The sequence below is a fragment of the Dicentrarchus labrax genome, unplaced genomic scaffold (assembly GCF_905237075.1).
Source record: "Dicentrarchus labrax unplaced genomic scaffold, dlabrax2021, whole genome shotgun sequence".
Taxonomy (NCBI): domain Eukaryota; kingdom Metazoa; phylum Chordata; class Actinopteri; family Moronidae; genus Dicentrarchus; species Dicentrarchus labrax.
This window is the reverse complement of record NW_026136719.1, coordinates 14,346,205-14,359,755: the sequence shown is the minus strand read 5'-3', so window position 1 is coordinate 14,359,755 and position 13,551 is coordinate 14,346,205. Positions and strand designations below refer to the sequence as shown.

Below are 13,551 nucleotides of genomic sequence, written 5' to 3'. Positions count from 1 at the left end.
AGGTAACATGGAGGTTATTTCTTTTGCTGAAAGCCTTTGATAACAAATTTTAGACTAGCAATTTGAATCCACATTCACATAGGCTGCATTCATCCATCAGAGAGGGTGACTGTAATGGACTTGCACTACATCTGCATTCTTTACTGTACTTGACCTTTATAACAGTTAAGAGCACATGTGGAAATATCACCCCAGCTTGAGTACTGTAACTGCTGATTATATGTCAAACCTGTCCCTAAAAACGGTTTCTTCTAGCTTAATTTCCTGCCGTTGATCCAGCAGTTGGCTTGTAACCTCACCACAGTTTGCTTGGAAAAGGACCAAGACCTTCACTTTCAGCTGTTAGTGTTTTGAGACCTGAAGTCGCATGACATTACTGTTATCCACCAGAGTTAGAATAAATAACTCTGAAACACATAACAATAGCTGGTCTCAGTGTGACCTTGGTTAGATTTTATCTTACTTTGTCCCTCTATAGTGTTTCTGCATACTGTGTTAAAGTAAAGTGTGTCTGTGGGTGGGTGTATAAGAGTATCCAGTCAGACAAACTTACATACCTGGGATGTATGGGCCCTCGAGACGGTTGGACAGTGCCATGCCAATCTCGGTCATGCCATAGCGTTCCAGCAGTGTGTGTCCTGTTATCTCATGCCAGCGCTGCAGAGTGGGAAGAGGGAGAGCAGCCGAGCCCGAAACCATCAGCCTGGAGGGAGAGGGACGTACATGAGCGAGACACTCCAGGCTCCAAATATATGTGTTGTGGGTGATTTGTGTGAGTCAATGAGTAGAGGATTTGGTCCACAGTGTTCCAGCTAGAACATTTCTGCACATTTTAATGAAAAACCTTGAAGTAGCAGAACATATTGGCACCACATAGCAAACAAATTAGAAAACTGCAGATACTACAAAAAACACCGATGCCCCCTAAAAACTAAAATAGTTAATTCTTATTCTGATATGTATGCACACGTACAGTTAGATGTCAAATCAAAAGGAGAAACCAACATTGCCCTGACAATGTCCTTGTAAGGTGTTGGCAAAACGAGCATGTGGACCAGCTTCATTGCTGCTAGAGGGATGAACACCATTATTCCCAAATATATTCCTTTATTCAGTGTTTTAATGATGGTGGTGGAGAGATCTGTCAGACAATTTGGCCCCAAATTTCCCAAAGGTGTTTAATCACACTCATTAAAACATTCAATCACACTTTATGCCATGAAAGGAAGTAACTTTGTTATGTTTCCCCTTTTATTTTCCTTTAATATGTCACCAGTCTGTACACCCACCCACACCCACAGATACATAGAGCCATGAGTAAGTTCTCTGTCACTGATCCAACAGCCACTACCTGATCCTCTCTTTGCAGGCCGCTTTGACAAAGTTCAGGACATGAGGCTGTGACAAGTGTTGATCACAGTACTGGATCAGCTTAGAGTAGATAGTTGGCACGGCCATGAACACGTTAACCAGGGGAGCCTTGGAACTCAGCAGCCTCTCCCACACCTGGGACACAGAAACAGAGAGAAAGAGAGAAGAGAGATAAGCACAACATATAACTGAAGAGGGTAGAAGGGAGAGGGAGATAAGGAAAGGCGAAAAGGAAAGTAGTGTAGATTCATTCCATTAGTGCAAGTGCATGTGACATTTTTTCTTTTATTTGATGTAAATGGCAGACTAAGGTCTGGACAGCAGCCTTACATTAAACCTGTCAACACAACGCCAAAAAAAGACAAGAAAAAACGTCAAGAATTTAAAGGTCAGGGGGAGGAAAACAGCAGACTGCTGTAGGGCAGAGCTGGCACTCTGGCCAGTTAAAAGGCCTTCTGTACGGATACTTTTGACAAATGTGCTTTTTGACTGTTACAGAAGGAGCCACTCATGTCCTCTGCTGGATCAAGCATTAAAGAATGCCGCTTTAAAACACAAACACAGGCGTTAATGGACATAAACATACATCGTGAACGAAATGCACATATAAAAATACTGTTTAAATATCACATAAACTCACTTGTTCAAGGACAAAGCCATTTTACATACCCCGCCCCTCCCACTCCACCTCATACCTCATCCCTCACACACACACACACACACACACACACACACACACACACACACACACACACACACACACAGAGTCTGGGTACATCGCAGTAGACGATGGGAGGATGGGACGACAGCATGAATTAAGTGAAGGTGAACGACAGCTTCTCTAGGTCTCGTCTCCCCCTTGGGAGACAAACGCTCCTCCCCAGCTGTCTCCCCTCCCCTTTTCCGCTCAGTCTACTTATCCTCCTTCTTCTTCTTCTTCTTTCATTCTACCTCCATTCCCAAAGTGCTTCTTTTTCATTCTCTACTTTCATCTCTGACCCCACATTTTTCCCTTCATCTTTCTTTCTCCCCTCTCCCTTTTCACTCCCTATCTCACATTCACTTACCTTCTCTCCATTTCGTAATTTCCTGCTTCGCTGCCTCTGCAGTCTCTCTCTCTCTCTGACATACACCTAGACGCATACTCACACATAGAAAGATGCAGTCTTTCCCATCATCTCTAACCTGTAGTACCACCACATCATTCTTAATGTCCCAACAAATTCTAAACTCTTCCTTCCACTTCTCCTTCGAGTCACCTTGTCATAGACTCAACTAATCTATTATCTACTAACTTCCCTGCCTCTCACCTCCCCTGCCTTTAATAAACAAACATAACTGAAATATATAGAAAAATAGTGCTGAGGTGATTCACCTTTGTCAACAGTCTGATCAGATCCCTGTCCCGTTTCTCACAATATAATTACAAGTTGAAAAACTGTGGGTGTTCACAGTTCACCTGTATAGAATGAAACTTTGTGCAGAGAGACGGATTATTAACCGAGTGTGCCCTGACCGTTCTGGGTGTTGTCTATCAAGCGCAGTGGAGCGCTTCCACCAAATCCAGTCTGGAGGAGAGAGGAAGGCAATTTATGTCCGTCAAAGAGCTGGCCTCCACCTAGGGGACAGGATGTGGTGAGAACCCAGAGCCATGGCCTGCATCCTAAACAACTCAATGAGCTGCTCAGCCCTGCATTCGACATGGGACTTCAACACAATATTGCCAATTCTTCCTGAAGAGGACTGGATGTTGAACATCAATGTGTCCATAGTGCTGAGTATCGAAAACGCCCTGGTATCAAAAGTTGCCACTGATGCTTGGTCAGATTTAGAGTGTTTTATTTAGGAAAGTTTTTGTACAGTGTTAAAAAATACTAATACTGAAAACATCACTAAAGGAACGGTATCAAACAAAGTGTAGTTTTGGTCTTGGTACTGAAACGGTATGGTATGTACGGTATGGTCAATAGGCACTACTATCAAAATAAGAGTCTACAGCCATGCTAGAGGTGCTGTGATGCTGCACTTTGGCACAGCGTTGCTTTGAACTAAATGAACGTAAGCATACTAAAAAGCTCATAACGCTAATATGCTGATGTTTAGCAAGTGTAATATTTACCACTTTCACCATCTTCATTTAGAAAGTGGGATTGTCATTAATTTTGCTAGTATTTAGTCATAAACCAAATAATTGATGATGGTGCTATATGAAAAGTCAAGGGCGATTACAATTAATTCTGAGGGAAACATGAACGTCTGCATCTAATTGTCATGACAATCCTTCCAATAATTCAATAATAATTGTTGGGATATTTCACTCAAAAACTCCTCATGATGGCGGTAAAGGAAAAATCTGGGGAGCAAAAATATCTGCATATATTTTATGAGATGTTAAGATATTTCACAAGATAAATTAAAATATTGACCTGCTGGTGGCACTAGAGGAAAGGTGGGGGTGATCACCAAAGTCAGCATGCCTCATCCTCTGGGGACCATAAATATCTGTACAAAATTCCATGGAAATGTTAATAGTTGCTGAGATATTTCTGTCTGGACCAAAGTGGTGGACAGACTGATCAAACTACTGTATGCATCTGTGGAACCTCCATCAATCAGGCTACTTAATAAAATGCCTTTAGCTAATAGAACACAATGAAATGACTGAAGTGATTTATTACCCTGGCTCCTGAATCAATATCTCAAAAATGTTTTTAATGTGTTAATAAATAATTTCCTCATATTAATACAATTATGAATGTGCTGTGATGAAGTAGTCCATGAGAATTCAAAAAACACAAAAAATGTTTAAGTACTGTGTGAACCCGAGGAAGAGTATCTGCCCCCATCAGTAAGCAACAGCACACTCGAAATAGACTTATCTGCAATTTACTGGATCACTATTCCTACACTGAAAATTTTTGTCACTATCTCCAGGCGAAATCAGAAAAAATCAATGGCGGCCTCTGCTGCCTAGGCTCCCCTTCAGAGATCTTAGGGGATAGAAGAGACAGACTATCGATCACTTCATCAATGTACTGTAACTTCAGGAGGAGGAGAATAAAGGCTTATTTTTAAGGGTGAGAGGAGGGGTTTTGCGGTTTGGTGCACAAGGTCAGGGATAACAGCAGAATACTGATATCCATAACAGAGTAGCAATACCCATGTTGACAGATACATATGTCCTTTAAAGACCTTTCCTTTCCATCTACCGTCACTGCCAGTGAGTTGTGGAGGTCCTGACATACAGACAGAAACACACATTGGAAAACACAAGCATTTACACTCCTAAATGTTCCAAAGCCACACACACACACACACACACACACACACACACACACACACACACACACACACACACACACACACACACACACACACACACTTAGCACCCCATCTTCCCCTCCCTTCCTAGGGCCAAACAAGCACTATCATCCTTCAATGTCAGCTCATCGATTGATCCGCTGCTTAAGCCCCAGCCGTGAGTCGGCATTGGTCAGATACAAAGCCACACAGGGCAATTCATCACTGAGCCCCAAACACTTAGTTTGACAGTCAGAGAAGGAGGGGGAGGAGGAGGAGGAGAGACTGATAGGAGAGAGGGAGAGGAGATGAAGCGAGGAGAAAGGAAGGAGAAGAAACGTGGAAGGGCAAAAGGAAGCACTAATAAAGAAAGAGGGATTTATGTGGAAAGAGTTGAGGGTCTTGTCCATACAGGATTTCTAAAAACTACATACTTCTTAGGCTACATGTCAATGACAGCTTCGTTCTCATAGTCACCTCCTGAGCTGTAAGGCTGCCTCTTTTGTTCAGTGGAGTTAATGTAAGGTATACTGTACCAAGATAAAGCATTCGAACAAGAAAGAGACAGAGTGCAGTCCAGACCTTCTGAGGGTCGAAGTCAGGAAGCATGATGCAGGTGGCGCCCACCCAGAGCGGGCACAGCAGCTTGTTAATGATGCCATGCACGTGGTGGAGCGGCAAGGTGTGGAGGATGACGTCATCTCTGGACCACGCCCACTCTGAAACCAGACACTGGATCTACGGGGTGAGGGGGGAGACAGGGGAGGAAAGAGAGGAGGTCAGCACATCATACTGTCTTTACAATAAACCACCTCAATCAGCTTTTACTGTTGCACACTATTTACAATATTTTGTGGTGTCGTGATGCAGTTTACTTGTTTTTTTTAGTGCTTTTGGCTTCCTGCCAACTTGCCGTATTCACACCTCAATTAGCAACTTTCTGCTTTTGGAAGAATGACATCTGCCCCCTGTGAACACTGAATTTGGTTGCAGTCGGAGAGCAAAATAATAACTCAAAGTTATTATAATGTAACTGGTCTACTGAGGATCCTGTTGGGGGAGAAATCTGTATATGTCTCTTCAACAATTAATTTCTCCCTGTGCGATGTGCAAACTAGTATTAATAACATTTAGTATAAAAAAAGAACACTAGAATCTGATGTTAATCCTTAATGTTTTGAAAAGTAGATTGCTGCTATCATTATAACTATTATGAAACAGATACAATCGGCTCAGAATACAGCATGCATCACCAAAAACTGTTTGATAATAGCATCTTATTCAATGTTGATTTATCCCATTTAAGAAGCCAGTTATTATGCAATCCTGAATTCTAAATTGTGGATTTCTCACAGAAATTAAACCTCCAGTTATTTCAGGAATTAATAACATCTTTTTCTTCTAGTCAAGTCAATTTGATCTGTATAGCTTAAAATCACAGATTCATCTTGCACGACACCCCTGTCCTTAGTCTCTTGATTCAAACAAGGAAAAACTCCACTGATTAGATTAGGTGATTATGGAGGGCATGGGAATTGAACTTCAACCTTGTGCTCCTGAAAACACTTCAACAGTATACAGGGGAATTGTGCCTGTTTAAACTATTTTATGTTTTTGGCTGTGAATGTCCAGTTATAGAAGAACACCGAAAATATAATGTCATTTGTAAGACCCACTACCTTCATGAAGCTTATATTGTTTAATTTTGGTTAACGAAAAGATAAATTTATAATATAGAAAAAAATTATAAATTTTAGATAAATAAAAGATTATTTGTTCTACTGAGTTACCCAGGTGTTCTGGTTATTGTGTCCAGTTCCCTGTATCAGACAATAAAGTATAATCTTGCCTTGTTTATTAACAGTGAAACTTCCACCACATGTTTCTGAATGAAAATGCAAAATAAGTGAACAGATCACAGCTAGAAATTGCTGACACACTTGCAAAAACACACACATGCAGAGATCAGACCTCTCGTTAATGTTTGGTTCTAAGAGCCAGTAATTTAAATCACAACACCAACAACTAGGCTATGTAGGTCAATGCGGAGTGCAGTTTCTGATCACTCAGATGACATTCGGTACCCCTCTGACACTGCTCATGATGTTGGCATCTTTAAGTAATGCACAAAACACACCACAGGTAAAGTGCACCTCAATGATTAGGTTAGGAAATAAGTATGCAAGCTTTTCAGTGTCCCATTCACTAGGAAAACAACAACATTGCAACCTTACTGTCTGTGTCTGCTGGATCAGGCATTTCAATTGCCAGAATGACGCAAAAAACATTCAGTGTATTTATTCACATTATCAAAGATATACAAAATGGGGATCAGATGGTCATCTTAAATCCAAGCTTAAATTTATTTTCCTTTCCAGCTGGTCTCAGGTCTTCATTCACATTAACCTGACAGAGGAGCTTTCCAGGAATTCTGACAACTTGATGTTGTTGGCTTCCAGGAAAACAGACAGACTCACTTAATCATTCACTCACTCACTCACTTCCCTGAGCCAACCACAGACAAATGAAGCTCTGCTGTCTTTCAGGGTGATTTAATTTTCCACACTATTGGACATGTAGGTCAATTTCGCTTAGAAAATATACAGGAAAATCTTCAGGAGATCTTTAATGGCATAAATTAGTGATTATTCAGAAAGCTTGACTGGAACAAAAGAGGAATGATGCTAATCAGGGAGTCAAATAGGAGTACGGGGGTGTCTAAACACTCAAACCATGAATACATTTTGTGTGTCTATATGTGTTAGTTTTGTGGAGCTCCGGATAGTCACTTCATAATCTCTGCCTGCACTGCATGATATCCTGTAGAAAGACTTAAATAAACAATATAAATAACCTTGACTTGAATATTGAAGTTGACTATTAATTATTTAAGAAAGCCCAAGTCAATTAAACCCATAAAAGCATATATTCTATGTAATACTACTCTGTGTTTCATGACAAACAAACAAAAACAAAACCTGTGTGCATTCTTTACCTGACAGTAGTCATTTACCAAATATTCCAAATAGGTTTAGATATTAACTGTCTAACCACTGTACCTGAGTTGTAATGGTTTCCTTTTATTTCTATAAAGGTACTAATGACGAGGGACCGTTTTGAAAAAGAATAGCAGTCAACAAAAGAACATCAAACTCACTGGACAAACATGGACAAAAAGAAGAAGACACTATAACATTTTCTTGTATGGAAAATGTAGAAAAATTTGATTTCTGATGTCAGAGCTTCCTCTATGCGCCTGAACACACCAACAAAGAGGCGTTTAAAGCCCCCTCCCCCAAATATTCTGAAGATGTGCCATTCTGACTAATGTGTTATGGACAGTCACGTTCCAGTAGCAAACAAATCTCTTCTATTTTGAGAATCTGGACAGAACACACAGACAGCGGATGGGTAAGGAAATTATATAAAAGACCGGAGGGTAGACTAAAAACATACCAATCAGTCCCAACACAAATCACAATCATATTAAATACCAATATCATCAATTACACGCCGACGGATACAGCATTTTCGAGTTTCAAATATCCAGTACCTTAGCTGACATTAATCTTTTCCATAAACACATCACATTTTGACGTTGATAATTTATAATATTTTTTTTGTGACCAAGATACATACTGTTCCTACTTATTGGTAGCACCTTACTTATTAGCACCAGCTGTAACCTCCTCTGCTATATCAAAGCTTTGAATCAACCTCAAACTGAAATGTAATTGGCTTTGTCTCTAATGTAATTATAGTTTAAAAGACAACATTTACCATGGCTTGGATGCTTCTGTGCGTATGTAGAACTCCCTTGGGTCTCCCCGTGGTACCACTGGTGTAGATAATCATCGCTGGTCGATCAGCCCAGTCTGCAATGGCTGTCTCCTTGTCTTGGGAGTCTGCCCCAGCTAAGGTGCACAGGTCAGATGTAGGGGGCAGCGTCAGGCATGGCAGCCCGAGTCTCTGCGCCAGTGGTTCGAGGGTTTCAGCATAGGGATGCCCTGCCACCAGCAGTGAACTCTGGGAGTCAGAGATGATGTACTCCAGTTCAGATTCAGGGTGTTTTCGGTAGAGTGGCACGGCCGTCCCACCACTCATCCAAGACGCCCACTGTGCCACTGTATAGGAAGCATCATTAGCACACAGGAAGGAGATTCGTTTGCCTTCCAGACCCCCAAAGTCGCAGTTGAGAGCGGTAGTGATTCTACCTGCAAGACCTAAGCTGCTGCTGTACAGCTGCTTGTAGCTGTGGCTACCACTGCTATCTATGATAGCAATTCTATCTCCAAATGCTGGAGCTCTGGCAAACACAGGACCCAGGTTGATACTCGATGACTGTGCTGTAGTCCATCTATGAGCCTGTCTTTGAACCACCGTTCCCAGTAGCCATTGCCTTGGCTTTGATGAGCAATAAGTTCTGTGAAGAGTGGCTTTGCAGCGAGGCAATGTCCACTTCAGAGAGTGGCAGGCAGCAGCTGCAACAAGTCCTGACAGCATGTTTGAGACTTCAGACCCTCCAGAGTTAGAACCTCAAGAAGGCAATCCTCAGTGTGTGGCATCCACTCATATCAGGTGATGTCTGTGAGTTGTTGGGGGGAAGAAAGTGGATGTGGGCTTAGTTTTATCAAGCAGCACACAAAGTTTGACATCTTCTAAAGGTATACCATTTAAATCTTATTATCCTCCTTCTGTAATATTCAGTTCGACCAAGTTGCTATCACTTCGCCTGCACTTTCATTTAAGTAGCATGGCACTACTTAACACAAACTCACTGCCCGCAGCTTGAATGTACCATTTCTCTGATGATTTTTAATAAGCAGATTTATTATTATAGTAAAATATAACTCTAATAACTTATCATTACACATCACACCTCCAGAGGATTACTCTTCCAGACTTTGAAAAGCTCCCTTCAGACCCACAGAGGACACCATACAACTGTCTCACAGGCGGACAATTACCATAATACCATCTGTGATAATGTAATTGCAGCTCATGTGTGAAACTGGTGCCCCTTTTTATTATCAACAACTTGGGAGTTTTTGGACTGACAAAGCAAGCAAACATCTCCAGTTGTTAGCTTCATAATAAACATATTTATTTCAACAATAACCGAAGTTAAAACACGGACTCGTGGGTTTTATTTTTTGTTTTTGTCGCTATTAAGGAACATGTAGTGTTAATGCTGACCATGACTGACTTTTGACATTATCTAACTAAAAGGGAACTGACGGACAGAAGACGGACAGAAGACGGACACCGACCGGACTTTATCCAAAATAAATCTCCTTTCTTCAGCGAATAATATATGAATGCTGCTTAAGAAATACACGTGTTCCGCTTTATAACGTTACATATCTCCTTTTCACCTTACCTAAACCAAAAGCCCGGTATATCTTGTAGTGAAGGACGGTGCAACGGAATTAGTCTTCCGACATGAAACATACGTCGCTTGAATGGTTCCTACCTCGTAAGTACACACTACAAACCCTGCTCTAGTGTGGCGACTGAGACTTCAAAAATAGGAGTTTTTAATAGTCCAATAAAATTGTTTTATTACTTAAGTGGCTCTATACTTCCCTTTTGAATACCTTTCACTACATGAAATGATTTAAATGCATATACTGTGAGATTATGATTTAATATCTGCAGAGAACTAATAAATTGTAGGCTTATCGCTCCTAGACTGAATTAATTTTCTCTTTTCAGATCAATTTCAACCATTATCTCTTGATATGTTTAAGTTTGAATGTTACAAATGATCTAATGTAGTACTTTGTACTTGCAGGCTCACAGACAGCTAGTTTCAAATCATTGTATCATTCATTACAGAGCTACGGAGATGACTTGTGTTGTTGTCTGACATTTTGTGATTCTTAACTCAGCCTGGTTGTCTAGATCCGCCCTCATTTTTGAAGATCTGCAGATCCAGTGGAGAGTCTGTTCACCAGAGGCGAGGACGGGAGAAGGGAGAGTGCAGCATATATGCAGCTACCCCACACAGAGCTGTGTTTGGCTTTAGATCACATGCCAGTCCTACCACTCAGTGTGCCAACTAGCTTGGCTGACTTCATCTTCACGGTGCAAGTGGGCACATTCAGCCGCCAGCTGGCAGTCGCGGGCCTCAGATAAGAGAATGGTACAGACATGGCACACGTTCAAAAAGTTTTCACTTCCCTCCCCAAACCCCCTACACTGCAAACAAGGATGGCATGTTCCTAACGAAATTGGAGCCTTTGTTTCAGAGAACTCCCCTCCACTCTCAGGAATAGTATCGTCAAAGACCACTCGTTCCCATTCGTGGGGAAATCGCTATTCAATGGGATGCTATGCTACCCCAGCAGCTATGTAATTTCCAGAAAATCCTTCATTTGTAGGGCATTTCAACAGTCTTTCGTCTTTTTTTATGCAGATGGCACTGCTGCTTTTTCTAAGGATTCAACCGAAAAATGACCGAATGCATCTCTGATGAAACGAAATAAGGCACAGATGACCAATGTTTTTGGATTTGCTTCCTGGAAGTTGGCCATATTTTTGACATGCGTTACATGGGGACTGGAATCTGAGCCATTGTGAGTCTTATTTACAGCTACTGGAAACATAGAGAGATGGAGAAAGAGTGGAGGAAAATAAAGGGCATCATGTATAAGTCTGTTTGTCAGGGGTGAGAGGACAAGACATGAGGCGTTATAGTTACGGTTATGGCGACAACATGATTAGACAGAGTATCTAGCAGAAGCTGGCATTCTGCTGCAATGGCCTGCTGCCAACACACCATTCAGCGAAGACCACCTGAAAGGATCTCGCCACTGATGGGCTGGACGGCCGCAAGCAGGCGCCAACTCCCATCTTGGCAAAAGACTGCATCTGAGGAAAAGGGAAAGAGGGGACCCCCCACAGATCTGTGAGAGAGGCTGAGATGGTAACACAAACCGTGGGGAGTACCCAAGCATGTGTCAGGTTGGCATCAATGTGAGAATGTCTTGGCAAGCGCTCCCTTCTCTCCCCTCCCACCCCAGCTCACACACAAACACACTGTTGCCCTGCTTGGAACACATGGTACATCAGCAGCGGCATCTGGCCGCGCTGACTCCTGGCAGCTGCGCTTCGTCTTCACCAGTTGGGAGTCTTGGCACTGCCACTTCATCAACTACCTGTGGCTCCTCCCGGGTAAAAAGGCGAGCGATGAATTATTTCGTGGCTGCAGCTGCAAACTTGACTTTCATCCAAGAGATTCACTGTAAACATATGACTGCCTCACAGAGCACATGCCACCCACATACTAATGCATGGTTGACAACATGGCTTGTATTCTGCGCAAAGGGACTTGTATGTCCTCATGTGATGGCAGGGTTCATTTGAGGTGAAAGATGAAGGATGCTCTGTGAATATTCTCTACGTGTTGTATACGTCAAACCATAGTGCTTTCAAAAAGGCCCAGGAAGAAACAATGCACAGACAACTGGAAGCTCTTGGCTTTCATAAAGTGTTTTTTAAAGCCTCAAATAAAAAAAAGTGAACACAAACACAAGTGGCAGTAACATAACATTCAGAAAGGCAATGCGTTTTGGACTTCATCAGACAGCACTGGCCTATCTTTTTGTGTTGGGAAATGGTGTTGAAAGATCAAATCAAAAGGCAGCCATGGATTACTCTGAAAGGAATTTCCCTCCCACTTTTATAATGAACAAATGGATGGGAGCAATTATTGCCTCACATTCCATTTCTAATGGAGGTTTTGACAACCAAGGACATTTGCCTGAAGCGCTCTGAATACATTTTAGCTGTGACACCATTGACTGTTGAAAAAGAGGGGGACAGCTTTGCCTGAAGATTACCTGGGGGAACATTTCCAATGGCATCTTTGTGAGACGTTCTAACAGAGATTCAATTGGTTACATCTTGTTTTAAAAAGTCTAACATAATAGAGAGTGGAATGTAATGTTGCATTGTTTAATGCTTGATTATTTCAGTGCCACTATCCATTGTCATGGAATATACCATCTACTGGTCTGGATTATTCCATTTAATCAGTGAGGTGCATTTAATGCTAACTCCTCTCCATATCCCCAGAGATGTGTTTGGGTTCTCCTGCACTCTTAATTGATTTTTCTTGTAGAGAAGCCCTGACGTTCCCAGGGCAAAAACCTAAAGTTTTCAATTTATCCCAAATGTCAGCTTTTATGTTATTCAAGTTTAATAGCAAAAAAATAAATTGATTGTGTGTTTATTGTGATCACAATTACAGTATTAAGTGAAAACATGACATGGGACTCAAGTCATGTTTTCACTTTTGGTTTGGTTTATACATGAAGTAAAGTCAAGGAAGAGAAGTTAAAAATGCAGAAAGACGAATTTTATGTTGGGAATTCTTGACATCCCCTGGCTTTCTTCAGAGTTCATGGTTTGCTCTTGGCTACTCGAGCACTGCATGACCCAATTTGAATTTAAAACTTGTTATATTTTTTTCTATCCTTGTTTCAAGAGAAATGTTGCTGGCAAGCTGTTGAAGTCTGTCAAAATTTAACTACATCTCTCCCTTACACACATACACATAAACACACACACACACACATATTCTCTCACTTTTTTCTGTGGGTGTTAGTCATCTGACAGTGACCCAGTGGGAGTTTTTTCTCCATCTGTGTCGGTCTGACCCATTTTAGCCCTCGGCCACGTCCAACTGTTCAGTTTCCCAAACATATGTGCGGTGGCAGGGGGATAAGCGAACCGTCGCCGCGCGGGACCTGCAGATACACACTGCAGATATGACACTGGACCCTGCCTTCCTGTCTGTCTGCTTCCCACAGCATATGCCATCATCAATACTGGCCCCAAGGACTCACACCTTAGTGATTTAAAAAAAACACCGCT

The 13,551-nt window shown here is 41.7% G+C and overlaps 1 protein-coding gene across 1 annotated transcript in view; it reads right to left on the bottom strand.

Annotated features, from left to right (window-relative positions):
- The window catches only part of acsf3 (acyl-CoA synthetase family member 3), a 32,521-nt gene extending 22,386 nt beyond the window's left edge, over positions 1–10,135 (bottom strand). The window contains exons 1-5 of the mRNA XM_051379947.1: positions 10,052–10,135; positions 8,452–9,256; positions 5,254–5,409; positions 1,352–1,506; positions 558–703 (exon numbers count right to left, since the gene is read on the bottom strand). Coding sequence (XP_051235907.1) covers positions 558–703; positions 1,352–1,506; positions 5,254–5,409; positions 8,452–9,174 — 1,180 coding nt within the window. The 5' untranslated portion in view covers positions 9,175–9,256; positions 10,052–10,135. The remainder of the gene's footprint in view (positions 1–557; positions 704–1,351; positions 1,507–5,253; positions 5,410–8,451; positions 9,257–10,051) is intronic.
- Positions 10,136–13,551: the final 3,416 nt, after the last annotated feature.